At 42.1% G+C, this 27,905-nt stretch overlaps 2 protein-coding genes across 2 annotated transcripts; one reads left to right on the forward strand and one right to left on the reverse strand.

Annotated features, from left to right (window-relative positions):
• The first annotated feature begins 3,772 nt into the window (after positions 1 to 3,772).
• slc2a1a (solute carrier family 2 member 1a) lies at positions 3,773 to 14,670 on the forward strand. The gene is made up of 13 exons (XM_037684498.1): positions 3,773 to 3,796; positions 4,386 to 4,454; positions 6,843 to 6,941; positions 7,025 to 7,185; positions 8,364 to 8,488; positions 8,576 to 8,728; positions 8,837 to 8,962; positions 9,042 to 9,229; positions 9,325 to 9,435; positions 9,542 to 9,643; positions 11,320 to 11,395; positions 11,612 to 11,739; positions 14,341 to 14,670. The coding sequence occupies exons 1-13, from the start codon at positions 3,773 to 3,775 to the stop codon at positions 14,557 to 14,559; spliced, it is 1,581 nt and encodes a 526-aa protein (XP_037540426.1). The 3' UTR covers positions 14,560 to 14,670.
• A 163-nt stretch (positions 14,671 to 14,833) lies between these two features.
• Positions 14,834 to 20,755, reverse strand: ca6 (carbonic anhydrase VI). The gene is made up of 10 exons (XM_037684232.1): positions 20,643 to 20,755; positions 19,918 to 20,097; positions 19,339 to 19,487; positions 18,144 to 18,239; positions 16,843 to 16,909; positions 16,556 to 16,713; positions 16,350 to 16,476; positions 16,183 to 16,266; positions 16,071 to 16,103; positions 14,834 to 15,544 (listed from the first exon to the last, which is right to left on the reverse strand). The coding sequence occupies exons 1-10, from the start codon at positions 20,731 to 20,733 to the stop codon at positions 14,910 to 14,912; spliced, it is 1,620 nt and encodes a 539-aa protein (XP_037540160.1). The 5' UTR covers positions 20,734 to 20,755; the 3' UTR covers positions 14,834 to 14,909.
• Between the last annotated feature and the right edge of the window lie 7,150 nt (positions 20,756 to 27,905).

Genomic DNA, 27,905 nt, shown 5'->3' on the forward strand with positions numbered 1-27,905 from the left:
CAGAGAGGAGTGGATGACCTCCATGAACCATACATGCAGCTAATCTGCTTTATGAACTATATCACCTGCAGATGAGAATGTTTTTGTAAAAGTGGCTAAAGGTCAATTTTTCAGGCTTCGAACTATAATTTGGCGTAGCTGAGACTGATCGCCGTCACAAAAAGCGCTGTTAGATTGTGCGTTATGTTTGCACAAAGTTTTACATTTGTGGCCTGTGCTGTTAAAACGAGTAAGTTTTTTTTTTGCTATTGAGTTATTTTCAAATTCTCCATCCCAAAAGCTTCAAAATGATGCAACGTTTGTTGAAATTTGGTGATTTATCGCCTTATCTGGCAAAAAGCTAGTTTTGTTTAGGAGAGTGCCAGTTTGAATACTCCATTTTTATTGGTCTTGAATGATGTCATCAGGATTCCCAGGAAAATATATTTTTAAAAAGGGGACACCCCAAGCTTTACAATAATGCTTAACATTACATGAAGGGATTTCCCAAGTTACTGCAGCTGGCAGACCAAAAAGATTACTCTCCATCCATCCATCCATCCATCCGTTATCTTTTACCTGCTTCTTCCTTTCAAAGACAAATAAAAAGCTTATTTCTGAAGACATACCTGTTAGAAAACATTAATTTAAAGGTAGTTTAGGAAGAATATATTATATTTTAGTCATCAGGATCACTAGATGGTGTCTTTATGAATGCAAATCTCAGTTACAACAAAAAGCTATATTTTCACATTTTCTGCACCACAACTGGAACTCATTCACACTATTTTTGTCAGCACAGGTCACAAATAACCTTTTTGCAGTCAACGCTGTCAGTTAGGAAAATAAGTCATGAACCAATGGACATATTTTAATGAACCTTTCAGGGAACAATCTCTACAACTGATTGACATTTGGGGCTAACCCAATTCAAGACAGCCGCCACAGCCAACTGAACTTATAAAACACCTGGTAAAAAATGTCCAAGGTGTATTTTTGTGTTTCAGTTCCATTCGTCTACATGGACTAATACAGTCAGCCATGAGGGGGCACTGGTCCCATTTTAGATTCAACTTCTACATTTTGTTCTTGTGTCTAGCTATTAATATATATCAGTACCAGTCTGAGTTACCTTCTGGTTCACACATCGGAAGTGACCTTTATTTTAGGGGGTTTGTTCCATGCTATCAAAACTGCAAAAGAAAAAAAGAAACATTTTCATCAATATAAACAAAAAATACATTTGTTTTGTTTATTTTAGACAAATTTGAACACAAATCAATGTTTGTTCTTTAAGCTTTCCTGTTCATATGTATTTATTCTCGACAGTGTTTTAGGTCTGACATAAAATATATCTACACATAGAAGTAAGAGTTGTGCTTTGGGGAGCATGGAGTGATTTTCTGTGCATGCATGAATTGACTAATATTTCTGCACGTCATTAACTGAACAGGGCCTGAGAGTGGACGAGTCTCAGAATGATGTCTTCAGTTGGACACTTCTCAGTCAGGTCTGTTATTTTAGATATCTTTAATTTATTTTTGACAAGGAAGAATGCTTCTGTTGACGTCTAAAAAAGTAACTAGAGACGTGTGTGGTTTGATTATATGTCACGACTGCCTACCTAAAAACAGATATTTTTGTTGCTTTTTTTAACTTACTGTTTTTTCTATCTTTATGTGCGTGGACAGCTATGCAACCTTCAGAGAACATTTAGTTCCCACTGATTTCATTTCCACTGTTTACATTCAAATTATTCAAAACAACAACAACAAAATGTTTTAGCTTTGCTTTTTGTCAGAGTTATGAGGCACAAAGTACGGTTCATTCTCCCAGGCCATTAATTTACAGTAATGACAGAACACTGGACAGCATGTCTGGGAAAGCTGAGAAAAAGACTTCTGCTTATGCTGATGACATCACCAGCATCTAAACTGTATTTTTTTTATTCTTGTGGACAGCAGTGAACACAGAAGACCTATTCTCACTGTGTTTTCTGCAGGACTTAATCCATTCTGGGGACTGGCTGACTTTGAAGCACTTAAAGAAGACATTTCTGCTCTCTGCTCTGCTGGCTCTTCGCCCGTTTAATTCATTATATTCAACATTAGCTTTGAGCCATGGTGACCACTAACACAGGCTGCTCATTTGGCTGTTTCAGCAGTTTTCAATGCCAGTTCTCAAATTTACCATCCACTGCAAGCACAAAAGAGCCCTATTGAAATTATAAATCAGCTGTAGACATTTACCAAGAAAATAACACACACAACAACATAGGCACAGAAAGAGTAAGGAATGATTTACAGTTTGTTTGGTGTTTGACTATTTAGGCAATCAGCTCCTAAAGTCATCATTAAACTCAATGTATTGTGTCTTCTTCCTCTTTGAATTATGTGAATAATCACAGAACAGCAGCAGCTCCACCGCCTGTTCGCTGTTGTCATTACTACCAGCACCATTGCTGCACATATTTGTTGTGTATTTTCGTTAGAAAAACTATAGTTTCTTTGTTATGGGTTTAAATCTATAGGAAAATACCAATTTGAATGAAAGTGAAGCAAACCAAGATGGCCGCCACAGCCAACTGATGCTAGAGAAAACACTAAATGGCTTCAGTGCAGTCAGTTTTACAGATGTGCTAAAGTCTGGTGTGGTTGTTGTTGAGAGTTATTAGCAATACTCACTCTGCAAGATCTTTGCTGAAAACTTTGGCATTAACTGTTGGAGTCAACAAGTTTGTCTGTTAGCAAAATATCTTCTGCACCACTATATGGATTTTTATCATGTTTGCGTTAAGACTTAAAATACCCAGAGTTCTGACTAAGACACGAGAGACCAGTGAGATAGAATAAAGGTAAGTGGTTTATTTACAAATGTGACTGCACAGGAACGCAGGAGGGAGCTGCAGATAAATGGAGGAGACCAGATGTTGAGAGAGAGTGGCAGGACGAAACTCAAGGCTGGATGGCCGATGTTTAGTTGCAGTTATTGTTCTGTGTAGACAGCTGACGTAGAAGAGGGCTCCAAGGAGAACTCAGACTCTGGGGACTAGGCGATGGTACGAGGCGGAACCAGGACGACGAGGAAGCAGTTTCCAAGAACATGAATGGGACAATGTTGTTTGTTAACCTGTATTCACTGGTTAACTGGTCATCATTAACTTCACACAGACTCTCTCACTGGTACAGTTTCATCTTTAAATTACTTCTTGGTCTGTTGCCTTCATACATCTCCTCCTACATGTCACTCGGTGAGTGCAGCAGCGTGCGCTCTCAGGACATAATTACTTGCAGTGTCCCCTCAGTGTGGACCGAATTAGACAAAAGGGCCTTCTCCTACTCCGCTCCTGTTTCCTGGCATATCTTGCAAAAAGCTCTGACGTCGATTGTTACCTCTCTAAGGACTTTTAAACAACTACTAAGTTCATGGCAAAAAACAATGCAGACATGTTCCTGCTTTTAGCATTTTACACCGCTTTATAATGTACCTGTGCTTTTTTACGTTTGTATAACATTTCATCTATTTACTTTTCATTTTATATTCAGGTGAGTGGTGGCGCAGAGGTTAGACAAGGTGGGCCTGTGATCGGAAGATCACCGATTCAAGCCCTGGTACTGACAACATCAAAAATGTGGGTGAGGGGTAGGTGAAGCATCCACACGTGTGACTGAGTTCGCTGTGGCGAACCCTAACACAGGGAGAAGCTGAAAGAAAAAATCATCTTTTTATATGATTGTCTATTATTGTCTGTACCTCATCTGTGTCCTTTGTTTACAACAGGTCCCTCTTGGAAATGAGTCCTCGTTGTTCATTGAGAGTAACCTGTATAAATAAAGGTTGAATTAAAAAATAAAATTAAAAACAGCTAATGCATATTAGCCAGCACAAAAATGGCCACAAGGCAGTTTGTTAAAAAAAAAAAAAGACAGAGGTAAGATTAGATGTGATCTTTTGTGAGAGTCTTCCTCAACACATACCCTGATGTCGACAAAAGATTGTGCATAATGCTGTTTTCACGGTTTTGACCAAAACGGTTACATCGTAAAATAATGTCTCAACATGAGATTATCTAAACCTAAAACTCTAAGATGAGAGACGGCGGATGATACGAACTCCTTCAAGGAATGCTCGTCTTCTAATTTATTAAAAACAGTCCACCCTGCGGCTCTATGTACAAACAAAAGTTTTATCTTTGCACTGGCTTTAAGGTGTGCTATCAATAAGCAGCTAAGAGCCACAATAAATAAATCTTGTGTTTATTACACACAAAAAATCCAACTTCCTCCACCTGAGAGCACAGTCAGCTGTAATCCCAAGCTGAGCCGTAAACTGCCGCCGTGCTCTCTGATCTCATGTGCAAAGGGCACGCCGGGTCCAGCGGTGCAACAAAACAGTTATGACTGCAGATTGAGACAAGTCCATGCACAGCCATGGAGGACAGGGGGGAATGGGGGAAGGCTGTGGAGAGGACAGGGGTGAGTTAAATATCAGGTTGTGCTTATTTTGATCCATCACATCATGATCGTTATCTTGCAGGACGTTTATTGTCATGTCCGTGTATCTTGGTTATTTGTATTTGAGATCAGGTTTCTTAGTTTTGCTTTCTGTGTATTCTTGTGTTGATGTGATCGTTCTTATGTGACCTCAGTTCAGTTCTTTCCTCTCTCAGTTTAGAGCTCTGTGTTTCAGTACTTTATTGTAAGTTGTTTGGGGGATTCTTGTGTATTTTCTGTAGTTGCATGTGCCTTTTCTCCTTCACCCTCACCTCCTCGGAGTTTCTTCAATCAGTCTTTCACTTCCAACTGTCTGCACTTGGAAATCTCAGGTGCCTCCACTTTCCATTTACCCCTGCTGTATTTATTCAGTCTCTGTGTCGCCATTCACTAATTCTGCTACAATCTCATTCCTTCTATTGTGTTTTCTTTCTGTGATCTGTAAGTTTGCTGCCATGTCAGTGTGTTGTGTCTGTTATTAAAGTAAGTTTACCTTTTAAACTCCTCGACTCAAAGGAGTCCAGATATTGAACTGTTAGTGCGGCTCGTGACAACAAGAAGACCAGAATCGTCCCCGGCACCTGCAGCTGGATGTCTGTAACGACGAGGAGCTCAACAAGCTGCTGGGAGGAGCGGCCATCTCTCAGGAAGGAGTTCTGCCCAACATTTAGATGGTCCTGCTGCTCAAGAAGACTAAGAAACCCACCAAGTCCAAGAAGACACATCAACATCTGCAACCAGTTTCTTCAGATCCGTTGTAAGACAGACCACTACAAGAGATCCTTCCTGCCCACAGACATCAGCATCTAGAACAACTCTTTAATGGAACCAGGATGATGAGTTACAACATTTAATTTCCCTTTGGGATTAATCAAGTTGTTTTGAATTGAATTGACTCAGTCTGCATTCTAGGTCCATCCACCTGGGACCGTGAGAGTATGTAAAACTCAACTGGACCCAGCAGGCTGCCTCGCAGATTTGTCTGAGGAGGAGGTTTTAAAGCTTCGCATTGTGGTGAAGAGAGACATCAACCATGGTCGCCCCAATTTGATTTGTGGGCTCGATACATGCTTCTGATCTCCTGGAGAAGTATGCCCCCCATTACTGTCTAGCTCATTCAATGGGGATCTGCTAGAGAAAGTGAAGATGAGCATGCCTTGGGCCAGACCTACCTTCTCCAGTGCATCAAGTCCCAGAGCCATCATGAACTCAACAGTCAGTCTGAGCTAAACACATCCCCCGAGCTGGCCATGTCCACCAAGAAGGCCTTTGAATCTCCAAAACTGGTGACAGAACCTGAATTCCTTAAGTTAATGGCTGTAACACCAACTGAACCTCCAGATCAGAACAACACAAGGTCACGTAGCCGTCGACAGCACCATCAGAGGGGGAGGGCCCTGATGGCACTGAACTTCTCCCTGATAATTTTCAGACAGAACTCTTGCTCCCTGCCTCTGTACCTCCAGAGATAAAGTCACCTGTCATCCACTAAGATGCCAGCCGTGTCACTGCAGTCCAGAGCTCAAGATTCTTCCCTCGCCTCTAATGGTGGATGAGGAGGAAAGGAGATCTGATTATTAAACATCCATCCACCAAGAGAAGCCAAGATTGTGTGGCCAAGCAGCTCCGCTCCTCCAGCACTCCACTTCTCCAAACCTCAGCTCCTCAAGCCCTCTGAGTTTGCTGCACCCACAAGCTCCAAGCCTCCCCAGTTATTACCTGCAGCTCCTGCCTCTTCATCACATGCAGCTCCGGTCCCATTCCTCTTCGAGCCCTCTGGGTCTTCAGTTTCCCGAGCAGCCACTGATCTAAAGAGCTCCGAGCCTAAAGAGCGCTTCAAGACTCCAGTGAGCTCCAGCGTCTTTGAGGTTTCAGGAGGATGCCTCTGCACCACTTGCTTCACAGAAGGCCTAAGATGACTCCTTTTGTGGTTGTTACTGAAAAAAGTTTACCTTTAAACTCCTCGAATCAGTCTGCATTCTGGGTCCAAACTGATTCTTCCCCAACAACTTACTCCAAAGTGGAACAAACCAGTTCTGCTTGTGATTAGATGGTCTCTTTGGTACGCCCCTCCTCCATTGCCGGGCCTCTTCCTTGTTGACAGTTTTGTCAAACTGGTTGAAAACAACAAAGTCCATGCTCAATAATCAATAATCTGGTTTGTTCCACTTTGGAGTATGTTGTTGGAGGAAGAATCAGTTTTGTTGTGTGTTTCCTTGACTGATGAAGCCTTCCGGATCGAAGGCGAATCGTTTCAGCACAAAAAAAAAGAAACTGTCCAGATGACCTGACTGAAAAATGTTGGATTTTATTCCTGGATTATTGAGCATAGACTTTGAGGTTTAATATAGTTTGCTGGTGTCTCCCTAGAGATTAACTGCAGTTCTGGCACTGGCTACTCTCATATCAGCATTCGGTTCATCTTTCCAGTATGGATATAATGTGGCTGTAGTCAACTCTCCAGCACCAGTGAGCAGATTTCTACACAACCATTTTCTATTCTGGTTTGTTTTCTTAGCATGTCTCTCCCATTAGTGTCTTGTTGCCTTCAGTTCATGCAGCAGTTTTATAACAACACCTACGTGGACCGTTACGATGAACCGATGGAGGAGAACCTTCTGACTTTGTTGTGGTCTCTGTCTGTGTCCATGTACCCTCTCGGAGGCTTCTTTGGTTCTCTGATGGTGGCTCCTCTGGTGAACAAGCTGGGGAGGTAAAACTCTGTGTGTGTGTGTGTGTGTGTGTGTGTGTGTGTGTGCGTGCGTGCGTGCGTGCGTGCGTGCGTGCGTGCGTGCGTGCGTGCGTGTGTGTGTGTATGTTAGGAAAATCCTTCATGAAGCTTAAACTATGAAAATGGTCTGCAACCTGTGGTTCTGGGGCCTCATGCAGCTCTTTGGTCCTTCTGCAGCAGCTCTTTAAAGCTTTATTTAAAACTAACGTGAAACTGAATTTCATGTGTTTTTATACAAACAACAGAAAGTTTTCCTGTCTATTATTATTTTTTCACGTTTTTGAAATACGTGTAAGACAAATTGCTCAAAAATAAATACAGTATAGTAAGTCAATTTGATAAGAATTCAGGAAAAGCATGATAAGAGTCAAAGGATATTAAAATATTTGCTTTAATTTAAAAATCCAATAAGTCACAATTGCATATCCAACAAACTGGTATTTTAACTTTAACTTTACTCTTTACTGCTTCAAACGGGATGCTTAGTTAATTTTTCCACACTTAAAAAGAGGACTCACATATTCCAGTGTTTTAATTTTAATCAAAATTGTTATAAACTGTATATTTTTCCTTCTTCGTATGAATATGACTGTTGTTATCCTAAATAGTACAATTATCAACAAATGGTAAAAACCATATTATATTGGATGAGGGGCGAAACGTTTCTTTTTAACAAAAAAACGAAGTCCAGATGACATGATTCAACCTTTTTTGTTGTTCATATTATATTAGTTTTTCATGCCATCCCAACTGGCCAGAGAAGAGTCCCTCTAATAAACTCGTAAGTGGCCCACGGCACACCAGTTGATCATTTGTAGCACGTTTTGCTGCTCCGGACACATTTTATTCAAAAAAAAAAATCATTGGATGGATGTGGCTGTCACAATGACACAACTTTAGTAAACACAGAAATAGCTATGATATGACCCAGTCAGTTTCACAGACACTGCGCTGAAATCTGATGTGGTAGTAGCTGAGAGTCACTACACACACCCCAAGCACATCATGAGAAACGTTACAGTATCATGAGTGTGGGCATGATGTTTGTTTCAAGGTTTGACCAGAATAGTTAGATCTGTCATTTCATTGTATGATCTTAGTTTAAAACTGAAATAAATGCTAGACTTTTAGTCCTTTAATTATTTAATCTGTTTCACTAGGAAGGGCACCCTCCTCTTTAACAACATCTTCTCCATCATCCCTGCTGTAATGATGGGCGTCAGTGAGATTTCTGAGTCATATGAGATCATCATCGTAGCCAGGTTTATTGTGGGCATATGTGCAGGTTGGATACTTTCATTTTACATGTTTGTTTTGGATCAGGCATTATGACTGAAGATGATGGAGTTCATCCCTGCTTCTTTTTCTGCAGGTCTCTCATCCAACGTAGTGCCGATGTATCTGGGTGAGCTCTCTCCCAAAAACCTGAGGGGAGCCATTGGCATCGTACCACAGCTCTTCATCACTATTGGCATCCTCGCTGCTCAGGTGCTGGGCATCAGGAGTATCCTGGGCAACAGCACAGGTGCTAATGGTCATATTGGAAACGTTTGATAGTTTGTCTGGTTCGAAAGGCCTTTTTAAAATGCTGTTTAAAGGTGCTACAGATGTGTTTACCTCTCCATCTGTTCAGGCTGGACTCTCATGCTTGGTTTGACCGGCATCCCTGCAGTGATAGAGCTGCTGCTGTTGCCCTTCTTCCCAGAGAGCCCCAGGTACCTGCTCATCCAGAAGGGAGACGAGAATAACTCCAAGAAAGGTGAGAATCCACCCAAACTGCTTCACACAGCTGCAGAAAAACTGGATTAAAGGGGCCTTCTGTGTAATTTGTCACTCAGCGTTACAGCGTCTGCGCGGCTGGGATGATGTGGATGCAGAGATGACAGAGATGCGCCTAGAGGACCAGTCGGAGCGGGCCGAGGGACATCTGACCGTGCTGTCCCTGCTGTCCCAGCGCTCCCTCCGCTGGCAGCTGGTCTCGGTCATCATAATGAACATGGGTCAGCAGCTGTCAGGGGTCAACGCGGTGAGACAAACAAATACTCCTGTCCTTGTATATCTTTCACCGAGACAGTGTTCTGTAACTCTGGTTTTCTAACCCACAATGCATTTCTCCTTCAGATCTACTATTACGCAGACAGCATTTATGCCTCTGCAGGAGTCAACGAGAATGACATCCAGTTTGTGACAGTGGGAACAGGAGCAGTGAACGTCTTCATGACCATAGCTGCTGTAAGTACCCTGAAAACCTTGAAGGAGAGGATCTGAAATGAGCAGCCTGTCATCTGATCAGTCCAGCCGGAGTCTTCAGTTCTGAACAAGGAGCTTCTTCTCCCAGGTCTTCATCGTGGAGTCCTCAGGCCGACGACTGCTCCTTCTTCTGGGATTTGGGACCTGCTGTTTGGCCTGTGTGCTGCTCACTGTTGCCTTAAACTTCCAGGTACATTAGGAAAGCTGCAGTGTGACTTGACTTACACTGGTGCCCTCTAGTGGATAATGGTGGCTAAAGATAAAAAAAATGGTTTAAGTGTGGGTTCTTAACTTAAAACCAGATTTTCTGCAAAAAAAAAATTATACTCTATTTCTTCACTGTTTGAGACATATTGAACCGTTTTGTGCAATTTTCTGCTGTAACTACCAAAATTTCTGAACCAGAATGTAAAAATATAAAGACAAGAAAGGAAATAAATCTTCAAACTATCTCAACTTTTATCTAGTTTTCATCTCAAAAACTGTAAATCAAACATGCACCACCTTCCGATGATCTGGAGTGTTTGAATGTGTCACGTGTGCAATCCCTTAAAAATGTAAATACTTTTCATCGCCTGCAGCTCAGCCCTTCATTTTATTGTAAGATGACTTTTAGTTTAAAACTGGCATGCAGAGCGGTCGACTATATGCATTCCATCAAGGAATGCTAGGCCTTTACTTTTTAAGTTAGCTTATAACAAATTTGACGTGCCATTTAAGCTGACAATCAAATAGACTGAATGTTGCTGCCTTTTTCATTTAAAATTCAACTCTGCTTTTATTTCTCAGCTGGTTGACCTTACAGCATCACAACACTCGGATTGTAAACTATCTTATTTTGTAAATGGCAGAAAAGACTCCAGCGGGGTCTGTCTGCTTCTTTGGTATGAGCATCAGGACTTTGAAAATGCTGCACATGCACAAACAGTCATAAAACAGACTCAAAAGCCAACTTCTTTGAACAGGCTAAGGTCAACATCCTGCATGCATTCTCAACCAGACGGACTTTTATTGCTTGTCTTTTCTGACGACACACTGAATACTCCTACATTTAAAATGAAAAGCAATCAAGCATCCTAACAAACAACTCTTCTTTTAAAACACGCCCCAGGCTACTTATATGGAAGAGCGTTTTTCTTGTTTGGGGTCTGGTATGCAAACAATCCATCAATATTTAGAGCTGGATAAAACGGGTCAGCATACCAGAGCAAGTAAAGAAAGTCAGAAAGCAGACAAAGTAATGTTGGCAAATGAAGGGCTGCTGTAGCTCAGTGGTCAGAGCCATGGTTCTGTAATCCTGAGGCTGCAGGTTCAAGTCCAGGTTGCTTAAAGAAATGCTAAAATTCATGCTATCATGCAAGCTGTGGAGACCCCTGCAGAAGGGGACAGCTGAATGAAAAAAAAATCACAATATATCTGCAAATAAATTGTGGAAATTGGACATTGTTGCTGAAAAATGGATAAAAAGTTGTAAACCATTGAAGAAAAGAAGACACAAGTGTTTATTGACCAAACCGTTAAATCAGATGTGGCTGTTTCCAGCCACAGTTATGCGCAGCAGAGTATAACATTATACATCTGCAGTTCCCACCTGGTATGAGAACAAAATGATGATCTGGCATCTCTGTTTGCTGAAGTCATGAGAAATCTGAGACAATAAAACAGAAGCCCAAAACTAAAATGCAAGAATCTGCTATTATTAGATAGATGCACAAAACCAGAACTATTCTCCTCTCTGCAAACCCACAGTCCACCCTGGATCATTTTTAATTACGCAGGTATCATTAATGGGCACACGTCAGTCATTAGACAAACATGTTTCTTTTGTAAACCAGTGACATGGTAACTGGTTGTTTCTGTGGACAGGAGAGCGTGACGTGGATGTCCTACGTCAGCATCGCATGTGTCATCGTATACGTCATTGGACATGCCATCGGAGCCAGTGAGTCTGACCCACCTGTTCTTACCTACACACACGCCGATTACAACACGCTGAAGCCCTGAAGTGTTGTTTGGGTGGGGCCAGACGTGTAATCATGTTTTTCTGTAAATTAGCACTCAGTTGTTTGAGACATGACCTTTGTGGCTGTGACGCTCAAAGAGTGATGGTTTACTGTGAACGTTTTGGCTGTGGTCAACCTCACCGTGTGCTCTTCAGGTCCCATTCCCAACGTGGTGACCACAGAGATGTTCAGGCAGTCAGCCCGGCCCTCCGCCTTCATGGTTGGAGGCTCCGTCCACTGGCTGTGCAACTTCACAGTCGGCCTCGTTTTCCCCTTCATGGAGGTCAGTTTACACACAACTCTCCGGGAGCAACAGTTTGTTATTCAGACTGTAATCAGCTGCAGATGTTCCTGACAGCCTAACCAGAAAGGCAAAACACTGAGTTACTTTGGATCTCCTGTACTTTGTGATCTCTTTGGAGTGGTAACACAATGCCAAGGTGGGAAGGCATCAGCAGTGACCTTGGAGAGGTCATTATTGTTACCCATCAATCTTGGAAGAGTCAGAGGTCATTTCTAAACAATTTGGAGTGAGAAAGTTTATCCACAAGTGGAAAACATTTAAGGAAGCAGCCAGTCTTCCCAGGGCAGAACGTCCCAGGACATTTACCCCGGTTCAGACCGTGCAATTCTCAGAGAAAAAGCAACAAAGAACCAAAAAATTTACAAAGTATTTGTGACTCAGAGTTTTGGACTCATTTTGGTCCTGAATCTGGTATTAATCAGACATCTCCCTGATCTGACTGCATCATAAGCAAGCATCAAAAAATGTAGCAGATGTGAGCAAAGTTTGAAAATGTATACAGTAGTCTCTCATTTATTGTGGGGTTGCGTTCTGGATCCCCCCCACCCAAACACACACAATAAGTGAAAATCTGCGACTTAGCAATGTTATATTTATTTTAGTATTTATATATTTTTAAGGCTTTATAAACCCTTTCCACACTCGTTCAAAGTTCTAAACTCTTAAACCTATGACCTACGTCATTTTAACAACATACCCTATTTTCCGCCGTACACGTCGCGCCAATAAGTTGCATCAGTCCAAATATGTCTAATAAAGTGGAAAAATCCATAAATTAGTTGCTTTGGTGTATAAGTTGCAGGGCATGTAAATTATGCAAAAACTGCGACTTATAGGCAGAAAAAATCGGTACTTACTGTATGTTGTTGTCCACTGTTGACATCACTCTTTGTTAAAATCAGGTCTCACTTGTAAATGAGTCCCCGAGGCTCAATGGGATTAACCTGTATAAACAAAGGTTGAATGGAAAAGAAAAAGTAGCTACTAAATTTACTCACCAGCTCGGCAGAACAGCAGCAGCTCGGTTCTGCTCTGACTTGGTTCCATTTCAGCGGACCTACCTTGCTGGTTCTGGTTAGCTCTCTGGTTCAGGGTGGTACTGGTGGGCCCCAGAAGGAGACCTGACCTACGGTGGCACGTCCCCCGCTCAGAAGTCGTCATGGGTCATCTACCAGCTCTCAGATTCACTGATGGGTCTGGGTACCCAGTTCTGCTCTAGTTCTGGTCTGGTTCAGTGCAGCCCTTGAGCGCCAAGGCGCTTTTGGGTAGAGGGAACTACGGGTGGCCAGAGCGGGACCGGTGGTCCAATTGAGAGGTCCGACAGGGATGAAGAGGGTCCCGGTGTGCTCTGGAGGGAGCACTGGACCTACAGCGGCAAGTCCCTCACTAGGAAGTCCTCATGGGCTGGCTAACAGCTCTCAGGTTCGCCAATGGGTCTGGGGGTCCGGTTCTGCTCCGGTTCTGCTCCGGTTCCCAGTGGGTTCCGTGTAGCTCTCTGCATCCGCTGGGTGCCGAAGTCGCTAAAGGACCAAACTTTTTCGGATCGGATCAAAAATTTCCCTCTACGTATTTCAGCAAAAGAAACTGGGGCTTCTGGGTGGGGCACTGTTGGTTTCTGGGAAATGTAGTCCTTATGAGTGGTGATACAGAAAACTACTAAATGGCGGCGCCTGTCCGAAGTATTTTATTTTTTCTTTAACTTTTTACTGTATAGTATCCCGTACTGTCCTAATCACGTGAGTAATATTAAAGTTGACAGTCGTGTACAATTTTTTTCTCGTGTTCAGTCTTACTTTGAAAAACCACAACAGAGCGAGTCTGTGAACGTCGAACTGCAAAGTAACGAGGGACTATCCTGATGCATGCTCAATAATCCAGGTAGAAAAATCCAAAAAAGTTAAATCTGGTCCTCTGGACATTCAAAAAACAAAACAAAACAAAACAAAAAAATTTAGAAACATTTCGTCTTCCATCTGAAAGACTTCCTCAGTCTGAGGTGCTGTGTTCATCAGCTCAGTCTTATAAGAAGGTGCTATTTATAAGACTGAGCTGAACACAGCACCTCAGACTGAGGAAGTCTTTCGGATGAAAGACGAAACGGTTCTATTTTTGTTGTTGTTGTTGTTGTTGTTGTTTTGCTTTGTTTTGTTTTTTGAATGTCCAGAGGACCAGATTTAACTATTTTGGATAACGAGGGACTACTGTATCTTTTTCTAAAAAAAAAAAAAAAAAAAAGTTTCTTTCAGGTAGTTTTGAATGTGGAACGGAAATATTTATTTGTAAATCAGTCCCATTAAAGGAGGAACAATGTTTTTATAAAATTTTCTGTGGGTTTAGTTGTTTTTGTCTCTATTAAACAGAGGCGTGTAGTGATGCAGATAAAAACATTTAAAATGAAGACAAGCAAGAGAGGAATGTGTTTAGGTAGAGACCCCACCCCCACAAAAAAGTGTTTCCATAAAACAGCACTTTAAACACTCTTCTCGTTACCTCTTGTCCAGCTGTCTCTGCCCGACTTGTTCCTAACCTTTCATTCTGAGGACAAACAGATCACTTTTCCTTTCCTCCATCTCCCTGCAGAGAGGCCTCGGCTCCTACAGCTTTATCGTTTTTGCTGTCGTCTGTCTGGTCGCGCTGATCTACATCTGGCTGGTGGTGCCAGAAACCAAGAACAAGACCTTCCTGGAGGTCTCCCAGATGTTTGCCAAGAGGAACAAAACAGAGATCAAAGTTGGGGATCTGCCTCTGAAAGACAGCACAGAAAGCCTGGAGAACGCAGAGAAGGTCACGACCTTCTGAGGAGAAACGAGGGCATTCAGGACGAGAGGAAGACGTCGCTACAGGGTGGTGCAAAGGATTTTTTTTATTTGGACTCTTTATCTTAGAAGGAATTTAAGCAAAGTCTGTGTGTGTGGAAGCTATAAATACTGAGTTGTCTCATTCAGATGCAGAGGATGTCTGCAATAAACAACCGACAAATCTCTTGTACGCCTTTTATTTATGATACAGAGATATCAACACATGAGCTGACTTATATATTTAAATATTGAGCAACTTATTTTTCATTATCATAAACATTCAAAGGCCACACCATCAACCGTGATCTTTTTTTTTGTTTTGTTTTTGCCAAGACAAGCAGCGTAGGGTTTTTAAGAGCACCTGTGCTGGTTGTCCAGCTGCACCCCACCATACAGGCTGAGCTTGGTGGTTCCCCAGCTGAACACGTTCCCTACCACTGCACTGCCATTCTTACAGGACATCTGGTTTCGGATATCTGCTGCAGACAGCACATAGTCCCATATGTTGACGTCTGTCATCTTGCCCACAAAGGCGTCATCGTTGGAGATCCCCAGTAATCCATCCTGGTCTTTGCCCAGAATGAACACGCCACCAGGGCTGATAGTGTAACTGCTTCTCAGGTACCTCTGCTCCCCCACCATGCCGTTGATCCAGAGCTCCGCCCCACCGGTGTGGGACGACCAGGTGATGCAGTAGTTCCTCCAGTCCTTGGACCTGACGTTGTGCGGCAAGTTGACAAACTCGTTGTTAATCCAGAGGCCCACTTCTCTCGCATCCGAGTCTTCGTTGATGCTGATCATCAGCTCGTTGTCGATGCCGTGGCTGGAGTAGGAGAGGACTGTGTGGCTCCCCTCCATCTTTGTGAGAACATGCATGCAGACCGTGAAGGAGTCCAAATCCATGGGGTGACTGAGGTCAGCCAGAGCGTAGCTGATGGCGTTTTTATCACTGAAGCTGAGCACCAGAGGAAACAGATCGCCTCGTTCTGAGGAGGACAGAAAAATGTGAATCGGAACGCAGAGCAAGCAACATCCTTATCGGCACCAAAGGTGAAGCTGGAATGATGACGTTTCGGCCTATGTCTGAGTGTGTCTGCAGGTGTTTAGTTCTACTGTATCATTAAATCCTTTTATAAATCAAATTTCCAAAAGTAAAATCTTGGCTGACGTCTACAACTTATCCACTTTGGAGTCAACCCAACTCTGGATGGCCATCGCAGCTAATGCACTTTAGCCCACACAGAAATAGCTATATTTAGTGAATTTTACGGTTTCTGAGCTAACATTTGGTGTAGCTGAGAGTCATTCATAACATATACTGCAAGCACTAACAGATCATTCATGATCTGCATGAAGTGGCGCATAGTTATTTTCAAGCGTTCATCAAAATAGCAAAACTTAGTCATCTTTCGACGTGAGATGACCTCACTCTAAAACTCTGAGGTGAAAGGCAGTGGGTGAAGGAATGCCAGTCCTTTAATCTAATCAGAGTTCAATCTCACTAATATTTACCATTTTTGGAAGGCCTTGAACTGGAAGTACCTCCTAAAAAGAATACAATAAAAAGCCTTGATAAGTAAATGCAAGAACCTCCATTTTTATTGCCATCAAGACAAGCAGTCACCTGATAACATGTTCTTTCCTAGAGAAGTTATCAGGCCTTCGATCTTCAGGAGCTTGGACTCGATCTCATCCTGCCGACAAAATGCTGCGGAGAAAAACACAAATTTCACACAGGCCTCACAAACTCACATCACGTCAGAGACATCATGGATCGGTGTCATCACGCACATCCTTTGCCGAGTCGTGGCAGGAATGAAGACTCAACCACACGATCGTTGAGCGGCTGGGGGACACGGTAATCATTTGACAGCGTCTTGTTGTCTATGTCCATCAGAGTGCTCTCCAGTTTCCTGATCTGATGTAGAAAACATAAAAAGAAAACTTAGTTGGATGTGTCACTCTTAATATTTCTCTCTTTTTTTAAAAGATCTAACCTGGTTATGTGAAAGAGTGATGGGTGTGTCGAACACAGTCCACATGATGCTCTCGAAACAGGGGGGCGTGGTGAGGGACCCTTCGTACCTGAAGAAATGACTGAGGTTCTCGGGGAGCATGGAGCGCACGTCAATGTTCGAGATGTTCATGGATTGACCTGTCGAGGTCGCGCAAGCATCGAACGAGACCCAGTTTCAGAGTTTGTTTGCAACGTAATATTTTATAGCTTCAGTGCTGTCATGAATGCACCTTGTGTTCATCATTGGTGGGGTCACGTGAAACTTACCGGCATACTTAATTTTGGCCAGGTTGGATATAAAATCACTGTAGTAGGTGTTTTCAAAATGGCCGTCCTGGAAGTAAACACAAGCCGTGTGAAACTTTAATCAAAAATGTTGAGTCTGGGCAGGAAAAAAAAAAGTATTTATTTGAATTCAAATTTACACCAAACGTGTCCCATATTATAAGTCAGTTACAATTTATTTAGCTTTTTTTTAATGACTGATCAAACAGAACCAAGTTTCATCTGCATATTGGGTCTCCATGGAAACCAAAAACGTAAAGCTGCTTGACTAATGTCTGAGATGTAGGTATTGCTGCTTATTTCCCTATTTTACATCAAAACTTTGTATTTATTTTAATTTAGGTGAGCCACTATGATGCTTGAAACTAAAAAAAAAAGTAGAACCAACAAGGGATTCCAGTATAACAATAAGCTCCAGTTTGACGAGTCCGTGAACCATAAAACCTGCAAATGTGATTTTAAATATTTTTCCATACAAATAGTTCATTGTTAATAATAAAGCAACAACAGAAAACAACAAAACAAGAGTAGAAAAAAATCCAGAGACCACAGTGAAGCCAAGAAGTGGCAAAGCAGTAAAATCCAAAGAGAATCCAGTCTGAGAATGAAGAAATCTGGGGTGTGCCACCAGCGGATGACAGGTGCTTCATTAAAACACACACTGGCCCATGTGATGCTAACACACGCAGACACAGGCAAATGCATAAATCACTCACTTTTCGATTGAAGAAACCCTAAAATATGGCTTCAACACATCATGTTGAGAAGGTATAAACATAATAAACACTTTGTGGTGTTCGACTTTTACTTAAACTCAAATAGAAATAATCAGTATGTAAATTCTATGATTGATGACTTTATTTTGTTCCCAAATTAATTAAATCAGCAGCAGCACTGGCAGAATGACTTTCTCTCCTCTCTCTTTTTATGAAGTGAGTTTTTCAAAGAGTTTACATGGGATTTTCTGAACAAGGCAGTTTCTGTGCTGCGTTCAGGGTGCCAGCGGTGGCGTTGCTGCAGCACTGACCTCTCAGAGAGGACAGGGAAGGAAGCGCCTCACAGATCAGAGCTGTCTGCTGAAAACAAACTCCCATTCAATCTGTCGGTCTGTCAGTGAAGACTCAGTATGATCTTCAAAGCAGCAAAGCAGGAGTGGATCACTTCAAGATCAACTTCCTACAACAGAAAAAACTCTCCCTCCTTCAGAAAGTGTCTTGATCCTGTGCAGATGTTGATGAACTGCGGTGGCAACACAAAGCAGAGGGAGTTTGTGACTCACGTACCTCATAGAAAAAAGCGAGCACTGCCAGCCCGTCCGGCTTATCTTTGGCTTCAGAAAAGCTCTTGTACTTTTCTGAATTATAATGGACAACATGGAGCTGGGAAAAAATGAACACAAAAATACAATTTAACAACAAATTAGCACAACTTAAGGTTTTGGAGTACAAATAAAAACATGGAGATCATAAAGGCTGAGATTAATAGTGGAAGGAACGTGTTTCTGTTGTGGAAGTTTAGAGAAAAGTATGAATTTTTACCCTGAACACAAAAAGAACATCATAATTTCAAATGTATGCAGTGAAATGCAAACTGTCAGACAGTATCAATTACAGCTAAAACCTCATGCTCATCATCTCACTCCGGTGGATTTTAAGCTAAAATGCTGCACACATATTTATATAAACAGTGCTGCTGGTTTATAAACCACAATTACAAAACTCCATCCATCCATCCATCCATCCATTTTCTTTACCCGTTTATTCCATTTTGGGTCACGGGGGTCGCTGGTGCCCATGTCCAGCAATCACTGTGCGAGGGGCGGGGTACACCCTGGACGGGTCGCAAGTCCATCACAGGGCCACATAGAGACAAACGAGACAAACAACCATTCACTCTCTCACTCACACCTAGGGACAATTTAGAGTTACCAATCAGCCTAACATGCATGTTTTTGGACTGTGGGAGGAAACCGGAGTACCCGGAGAAAACCCACGCATGCACGGAGAGAACATGCAAACTCCACCCAGAAAGGCCCCTGGACCGGGGTTTGAACCGAGGACCTGCTCGCTGAGAGGCAGCAGCTCTACCAGTTGCGCCACCGTGCTGCCTATTACAAAACTCAAAAATGTCAAATTATTGGAATTTTTGCAGCCATAATGAGATCTGTTTCCATTCTTGCTAAATATTTTTAAATTGTTAACTATATATATTTAGACATGCATGTTCTCAAAGGGTGTTGCGGCACCTTGTGCACCCGTAATTCCTGCAGCCTTGTCTCAAAATTCATAATAAATACAAAGCAGAAAATGAGATAAACTGAGTCCGTGTACGACTCATAGATAATGAGAGCAAGATTTAAAATGAACAGATGAAGATTACTGTGAAGGTGGGAGTTAATTCGATTTTCTTTGCTCATTTATTTTGTTTTCAGCTTCAAATTTCTATCAGTTTATCATCAGTGCTGTTTTCCGAGCCAACCTCTGCCATATAGCGGATGCCATCCACGGTGTGCTCGGCTCCGCTGGCCTCCAGGTCCCAGCCACCCCAGTGCAGGTGCATCTGGACAGCTGTGAACGTCCCCAACAGGCCTTTGGTGATCTTCATGGTGGGAGGGAGGTCGATTTGAACTGATGGCAACATGAAGATTTTATCACCAATCATGAATACTTTACAGAACAGCTGTTGTGTTTTCAGATGTTCATGGATGTGTTCTCCAACGTTCCAGGCTGCACTGGCTTCTTCTTATTGAAACAGCATTAAATAAATCCAGGGCGGCACTCATTGTTTTGTCTTATTAGGCTATTATTCATGGAAAAAGGTTGCAAAATACTTTCCTCTTTAAATCAATATAAAAAAAATTCATAATTTTGTTTACAGTTTGATCATTTCTGCACAGTTTTTGGCAATGCAGCTTTAAAGACACAAAAAACAGATTTCCAGAAATATTCCACACAACTGGAAACTTTTTAAATGAAGTTACCAGCAACTGATAAATTGTTTTCTTACAGGTAAAGCAGGAAAGATGTTGATCTTGAGTAAATTGTGTGTTTTTCTCACCTGAATGCCCGTTGTTGGACATGAGGAAAGTTCCCTTCTGGGCATCATATCCGCTCAGCTCCAGCTGTAACATGTCTGGGTTGAACCTGACGTTGCGCCGCTGGATGTCAATTGGGGACTGCTTCTTTCCTCCACACGCTGAGTATACGGTTGCCCAGTGCATCTGATCCAAAGCCCCCTCTGCGGGAAATCACATTTAGCCACACGAGGGGAAAAAACGCAACTTGGATGAGATGAATTCAGCTGTGAAAGTGCTTCTGTTTGTGGAGGATTATTAGGAGCCCCACGAGTTACCGCTCGTTAGTGTCACACACAGAACTTGTCCAACTGGTTTTTATTGCCCATCCCCAGAAATATTAACCACAGCTGTGCTACACAACAATTTTTTTTTTCTGGGGACTTTCTCTGAAGATCCAGATGTTAAGAATCTGATGGTGGTTTCTCTGAAACGCGGCGCGCGTTGGCATAGAAAGCACAAATTGCTTGAATTGATGTTAAACAAATACCAAATATATATATATATATATATATATATATATATATATATATATAGTTTGAAACAACACACAAAAAAAGTTGAATTTGTTTTCCATTTCTTTATTTTGCGCAAGGAAAAATCGGCGCAGACGCAATTTTACGCACGGTTTACGCACCAGTACCTTTACCTTTAAAGCAAAAACAAATATTACCCCTGCACATAAAGGGATATTTGGAAAGAAGCTCACCTGAGTATGTCCAGTGGATATCGTCATGGCGTTCCCCCGCACTGATCACGCAGATTAAAACGGCGGAGACAAACACAGGGAGGCTCTCCATCTCTGCGTCTCGGTTTTCACGCAGGACTGACGCTTCTTTGGAGGTTTCTCTGTTTTTAACTCTCCACTGAAGAGGGGAGGTGTTGGAAAAAGCGCCCACAGCGCCTCCCAACAACTACATAATTACTGGGGGGAAAAACTCTGCAAGACTACCTGACAAAAGTTTTTAATTTGCTTCAATAAATAAATCAGCCTTTCAGTACAAGATCACTCTCGTTTCTCGTTTTTTTAAAACCCTTAGTTTTATTTATTTTTTATAAAGGTTAACAGAAGTATCAGTCTGCAGAGGAACTCACAATAACAAGCACATTCATCAATGTCATTTTCTTAGTACAGATGCAAGTCATCCTGGGAAGAAAATAAAACAACAGATGCAAGAAGATAAGCCATCTCTGTGCTCTTATAATAAAGTTCTAAGTAAGAGCATGCATCAGCTGATGCTGCAATCTGTTACAACATGTCTAACACTTAGGGTCCAAATGCCAAAGCTGTCATTCTGAGAGGTGTGTGTGAGCAAGTGTGTGTGGGAGTAAACCAACTACCCCAAGGATATAAATCAAAAACTCTATGACACAGCTCTGAACAGTTCAAGCATTAGTGGAACTTTTTACTTTTATACATGGATTAAAAAAATAATATAAACGCATTAATTGTCTGAAAAGTGCCAAACTACTTTATCGTCCTGGGCAGATTGTTGGAGACAAATGTTTGGACATAGTTCAGCAAAAGCAATGCACAGCCTAAACGTAGAAACAAAGACTTGGTTTGGTAAAGTTTCCTGAAGGGGTCATGAACCGAGAGTGTGCCATCATCAAGACGCCTCAAACGAAGGACAAATAGACGTGAAAACAGTTTTTAGCTCTGAACCACTTGAAAACTGAACTCCTGAAAGATCTGATATGAAACTGCAAGGAGAGAAGTGTTTTAGTTTGTGAAATCCTCTTTGAAAAGGCATGAAACACAAGTTCTGAATACAGAAGTACAGAAAAGTACAGAGTACAGAAAATTCAGTCATTACAGTTTTGACCACTAACGGCTTCAATTTTGATTTATTATTATTATATTTGGAAGTATTGCAGTTATGGTTCAATATATTTTATCATGTCAGTCCTAAACAATGAGTTTGAGATCTGGAGGTTTCACTGCAAAAAGCAAAAACAAACACATATACATCAGCCACACAGATAAACTGTGGAAATAAACTTTTTTTTTTCTGTTAGCCTAATCCAGCAGTCGCTCATTTACTGCACCATGACAACATGTCAAGCAGCTCTTCATGAAAGAAACACAGACTTTGACTGAAGAAGTTGATTAAAGTGATTGTGATTTAACAGACAGCGTAACATACTTCTCCTTGTGAATTGTTGTTGCACCACCTTAATGAGACTGAGGTCTCAATCTCTGATGGAGGACATTTGCAAACAGAGGTGTACCGCAAACCCACCCACACAGACCAGTATTTGTGGTTTGACTCCCATCACCCTCTGGAGGACAAGTTAGGAGTCATCAGGACTCTGTACCACAGAGCAGACAGCGTCCCCACTAAATCAGGAGCCAGGCAGAAGGAGAAATCCCACACAAGACAGGCCCTGGAACAATGTGGATATCCTAACTGGGCCTTCCTGAAAGCAGAGAAGAAACCCAAACAGGTCAGTTAGCCATCAGGTGAAAAGGAGGAACCCAGACCCAGAGCAGTGGTCATTCCATATGTTGCAGGAGTTTCAGAGAAACTGAGATGTTTCTAATAACGTCCCAGTGGCTTTTAAACCCCAAAATACATTACAGCAAAGACTGGTTCATCACAAAGATCCAGTCCCCTGACACAAACAGAGTAATACTGTGCATGCTGTTCAGTGTCAGGAGGGCTGTGATCAGTCTTACATCAGGGAAACTAAACAGCCACTGGCCAAAAGGATGGCCCAGCACAGAAGATCAACGTCATCAAGCCAGGACTCTGCGGTCTACACTCATCTCCAGGCCAGCGGTCACTCTTTCAGGGATGAAGATGTTCACATCCTGGATAGAGAGGAACGATGGTTTGAGAGAGGAGTGAAGGAGGCCATCTTTGTGAAGAGAACCCGTTCATCATTAAACAGGGGTGGAGGCCTCCATGTCCAACGGTCACCTTCTTACAATGCTGTTATTGCTAGTATCACTCAGCCCCCTGTGAATAGCAAACAACCATCAGTGTGCTAACGATCAGGTAGGCTGATGGTCCTCCTTTTGCATGTGAGCAACTAGTTTTGGGTTTCTCCATTAAACTGGTTGATCCACTATGAGAAGGTGCTATTTATAAGACTGAGGTTGTTGCAGTTCCTCAGTCTGAAAATATCTTTGGGATAAAAGATGAAACGTTTCAACAAAGAAGAATCCGTCAAGAGGACCTGACTTAACCTTGTTAAACCTTCAAATGTGTCTGAGTTCATTACCTTACATATCGATGAATTAGAAACCTTTACCGTTCATTTTGGATGCATGACACTGATGACACGGACCAGAAGTTATCAAATTCATCCCTGGCAAAACACTCCCAGACCATCACTCATCCCCCGCCGTGTTTCACTGAGGGGGTTACCGGGTCTATCCAACCTTCTGTCAGACCATTATTCCTCGGCCATTTGAACTCTGAACTCCTGAAAGACCTGAAATGGAGATTTACTAAAAGAAGTGTTTTCTTTGTATTTCTGCATTTTTGTTGTAGTTTTTTTTTTTAAATAAATAGCCGTTGTGCATTGTTATTAATCCTTTAATTCTTTATTTGCTCTTGTTTGACTACTTTTAGGACATGTTGCAAATGGCTCTCCAAATCTCACGCAAGCCATAAAATCATAACCGAAAAATTTATTCTCAAATTAAGTTTTTAATTTATCGGAGAAAGGTGTAACATAACTCGAGAGATTCTGACATTCTTTCATACATGCTTTCAGGCACCAGAATGCAAAACGTACGACAAAGTATTTAGTTGTTTGTGTTTCTTTGTAAAGAACGTTCCACAACACGTCTCTATATAAGTTCAACTACACCAAAATGATGCCATAAAGTCCTCACAGATGTAGTGATTTGGGTTTAAGTGTGTATTTGCATGCAAAGCTCTAAATAAATCACAAAATGAACAAGTGGCCCAGTTTTGGCTAAGATTCTCATTAGCAGTTGATTAATTCCAGTTATTTTGGGATTTTGTTAACTAAAAGATGTTTTAAATCAGCCCAAATGAGTGTCACACAGTTCTGAGAAGATTTGGACACAAGAATGCAGAGGAACACACATGAAGTAAAAAAAAACAAAAAACTTTATTCTAAACGAGAAAATAATGCTGTTGCGGCAGTGAAACTACAAACACAGGTTGGCACATGAGAGAGCCGGAATGCTTAATGCTCTGGTGAAAAAGAAGTGGTGAGTTAAATGGACGAACGAGGGAAACAGCTCCAGCTGTGACAGGTGAAACAGGAAGCAGGTGTGGGTGGGCGTGGCAGGAGCGAGGAACAGTCTAACTCACACTCATTAACAACAGCTCCTCATCAGACATGACACCTCGGCTGTCGTCTTCCTCTGTAAATCACCAGGTTCATCTTCTTCAGGGTAATGATGGTTTTTAACGATTTGACTCTTTAAAGGTGTGATTGTCCACGTCGAGGGCAAGCTGGTAATTTAAAGCCCACAAAGGGCGAGCGTGACGTCCACTGTCATCAAGCTGCCTCAAAACAAAAGCTTCCTTCTTCAAACAGATACTTGGATTAATCTCCAAGAAATGCTCAAACTGTGGAGTCAGATTACCTTTTGTAAATTCCTTCTACACAGCATTGCCCCAATAATCCTGTTTCATCCTGACTGTGGCTTTTTGCATTTTTCCAAATCAGAAAAGATTTGATGAAACTTATTACACAAATATCTGTTTAGTAGAAAGCTGAAGTGACCTGACGCTACACCCCAAAGATCGCTCCTTCTAAAAATAACAGCCTTAGCAATAACAGATTGCACAAGACCTTTGTTAAAAATATTGACATAACTATTTAGGCCACTCTGTCTGTCTGCTAGCAAAATATCTTATGAACCACTGGATGTTAAGCTGCTGTATTCATACACATCTGCTCACTACAGACTCATGTTCAGGCTGCTGTTTCTTCTTCTTCTTCTTTTGGCTTTTCCCTCTTCAGGGGTCGCCACAGTGAGTCATCCTCCTCCAACTCTCTCTGTCCTCTGCATCCTCTGTCCTCACTCCAACTACCTTCATGTCCTCTCTAACTGCATCCATATATCTCCTCATGGTCTTTTTCTTGGCAGCTGCATTTCTAACATCCTTCTACCAATATACCCACGGTCCCTCCTCTTGACATGTCCAAACCATCTCAGTCTGGCCTCTCTAACTTTATCTCCCAACTCAACTGTGCTGTACCTCTGATTATCTCATTCCTAATCTTATCCAGCCTTATCACTCCTAAGGAGAACCTTAGCATCTTCATTTCTGCCACTTCCAGTTCTTTCTCCTGTCTTTTTGTCAATGCCACTGTCTCCAGACCATACAATAGAGCTGGTCTCACCAATGTCTTGTAAACTTTTCCTTTGACCTTTGCTGACACCTTTTTGTCACAAATCACTCCTGAAACTTTTCTCCATCCACTCCATCCTGCCTGGACTCTCTTTTTCACTTATTTACCACATTCTCCATTTTCCTGGACAGTGGACCCCAAGTACTTGAAGTCCTGCACCTTTGTGACCTCTGCTCCTTGTAGCCTCACTGTTCCACCAGCCTCCCTCTCATTCACACTCATGTACTCTGTCTTACTACGGATGACTTTCATTCCTCTTCTTTCAAGTGCATACCTCCACCTCTCCAAGTTCTCTTCCACCTGTTCCCTGTTCTCACCACAGATCACAATGTCATCTGCAAACATCATCGTCTATGGGGATTCTTGCCTGACCTCATTTGTTAGTCGGTCCATCACCAGAGCAAACAAGAAGGGGCTCAGAGCCGATCCTTGATGCAATCCCACCTCCACCTTGAAGCTATTTGTCACTCCTACAGCACATCTCACCACTGTCCTGCATTCCTCATACATGTCCTGTACCAGTCTAACATACTTTTATGCCACTCCAGATTTCCTCATGCAATACCACACCTCCTCTTTTGGCGCTCTGTCATATGCTTTTCCTAAATCCACAAAGACACAATGGAGTTATTTCTGACCCTCTCTGTACTTCTCCATCAGCATTCTCAAAGCAAAGATGGCGTCTGTGGTGCTCTTTCTTGGCATGAAACCATACTGCTGCTCACAGATAGTCACCTCTCGTCTAAGTCTTGCTCCCACAACTCTCTCCCAGATCTTCATCATGTGGCTCATCAACTTAATTCCCCTGTAGTTGCTACAACTCTGTACATAACCCTTGTTCTTAAAAACTGGGCACCAGTACACTTCTTCTCCATTCCTGAGACATTTTCTCACCCTCAAATATGCCATTGAATATTTGAGTCAAAAACCTCACTGCCATCTCTCCAAGACATTTCCAAACCTTCACTGGTATGTCGTCAGGTCCTACAGCCTTCCCTTTCTTCATTCTTTTCAGAGCTTTCCGGACTTCACCCTCACTAATCTTTCCCACTTCCTGGTCCACGGTTTCTATGACCTCTACTCTTCTTTCTCTTTCATTCTCTTCATTCATTAGCTCCTCAAAGTACTCCTTCCATGGTCCTGTCACACTCTCCTCACTTGTTAGAACATTACCATTCCTATCTTTAATAAGCCTAACCTGCTGCACATCCTTTCCAGCCTGATCCCTCTGTCTTGCCAATCGGTACAAATCCTTCTCGCCCTCTTTAGTGTCCAGTGTACCATACAACTCATTGTACGCCCTCTGCTTTGCCTTAGCTACTTTACATTCCCTCTCCTTATATTCCTGTCTCCTATCTTCAGTCCTCTCACTGTCATATTTAGTATGTAGTATGTAGTAGCCCAGTCATTTGGAAGCTCTTTCTAACTACCCAGAGCCTTTAACAGCTCCTCTCTGAATTTCTCACAGCATTCTTCCTTCTTCAGCTTCTACCATTTGGTCTTCTTTTCTGATTTTACTCTTTTTATCTTCACAACAACAGTCATTCTACACACAACCATCCAGTGCTGTCTGGCTACACTCTCCCCTGCCACATCCTTACAGTCCCCAATCTCCCTCAGGTTTCCTCTTCTACACAGAATGTAGTCGACCTGCGTACTACTTCCTCCACTCTTATAGGTCACTCTATGTTCCTCCCTCTTTTGGAAATAGGTATTGACTATAGCCATTTCCATTCTTTTGGCAAAATCCACCACCATCTGTCCATCCTGGTTTATTTCCTTGGCACCAAATCTACCCATCACTTCCTCATCCCTCCTGTTTCCTTCACCAACATGTCCATTCAGGTTTTCTCCGATCACCACTCTCTCCTCCCTGGGAATACTTTCTATCACTTCATCCAGATCTTTCCAAAATGTATCTTTCTCCTCCTCATCACATCCAACATAACCACTAATGATGTTTAGCATCAGACCTTCTACTTTTACCTTCAGGCACATCACTCTATCTGACACTCTCTTCACCTCTACTACATTCTTTGCCATCTCCTCCTTCAGGACCACCCCTACTCCATTTCTCTTTCTATCCACACTTCAGGCTGCTGTTTAATACACCATATTATTTTACATTATTATTGCTTAGCGTATACCATATTTTTCGGACTATAAGGCACATTAAGTCAAACAAAACAGTCAGATAAGTCAAACTTTATTCAGCTCATTCACAATAACTCTCAACATTGTTCAGTTGTAACATATAAAATCGGTTTGAGGTCAGTAAGCACAACCAGAATTAATATGTAAAGCGCACTGAATTATAAAGCTCATTGTCAATTTTTGAGAGAATTTAAGGATTTTAAGTAAGTAAGTAAGTAAAACTTTATATAGCACTTCACAAGGTAAAAATCACAAAGTGCTTCGACAAACAAAATACAAAAAACGCACAAAAAAATTTAGGCAAATGCAGATTTAAAAAACGAGTCTGATAAGTCCACTGATCGGCGAGATTGAGGAAGGGAGTTCCAGAGTCTTGGAGCCACAGAAGAAAAGACTTCGTCTCCTTTAGTTTTTAATTTGGTCTGGGGGACAGTCAGCAGGTCTTGATCACAGGACCTCAAAGCCCTGATCG

Source organism: Nematolebias whitei, chromosome 11 (genome assembly GCF_014905685.2).
Source record: "Nematolebias whitei isolate Nwh7 chromosome 11, NemWhi1, whole genome shotgun sequence".
NCBI classification, from domain to species: domain Eukaryota; kingdom Metazoa; phylum Chordata; class Actinopteri; order Cyprinodontiformes; family Rivulidae; genus Nematolebias; species Nematolebias whitei.

Bases quoted from the DNA above. Each gene is read 5' to 3' on its own strand.
- slc2a1a (XM_037684498.1), top strand. From the start codon at position 3,773: ATGAGTCCTCGTTGTTCATTGAGA. The intron at 3,797-4,385 runs GTAACCTGTATA...TTATGACTGCAG, and splicing joins GTCCTCGTTGTTCATTGAGA to ATTGAGACAAGTCCATGCAC. The intron at 11,740-14,340 runs GTCAGTTTACAC...ATCTCCCTGCAG, and splicing joins TCGTTTTCCCCTTCATGGAG to AGAGGCCTCGGCTCCTACAG.
- ca6 (XM_037684232.1), bottom strand. From the start codon at position 20,733: ATGGAGAGCCTCCCTGTGTTTGTCTCCGCCGTTTTAATCTGCGTGATC. The intron at 19,488-19,917 runs GTGAGAAAAACA...TGTTGCCATCAG, and splicing joins GTCCAACAACGGGCATTCAG to TTCAAATCGACCTCCCTCCC. The intron at 16,104-16,182 runs GTGACTGCTTGT...TATTCTTTTTAG, and splicing joins AGGAAAGAACATGTTATCAG to GAGGTACTTCCAGTTCAAGG.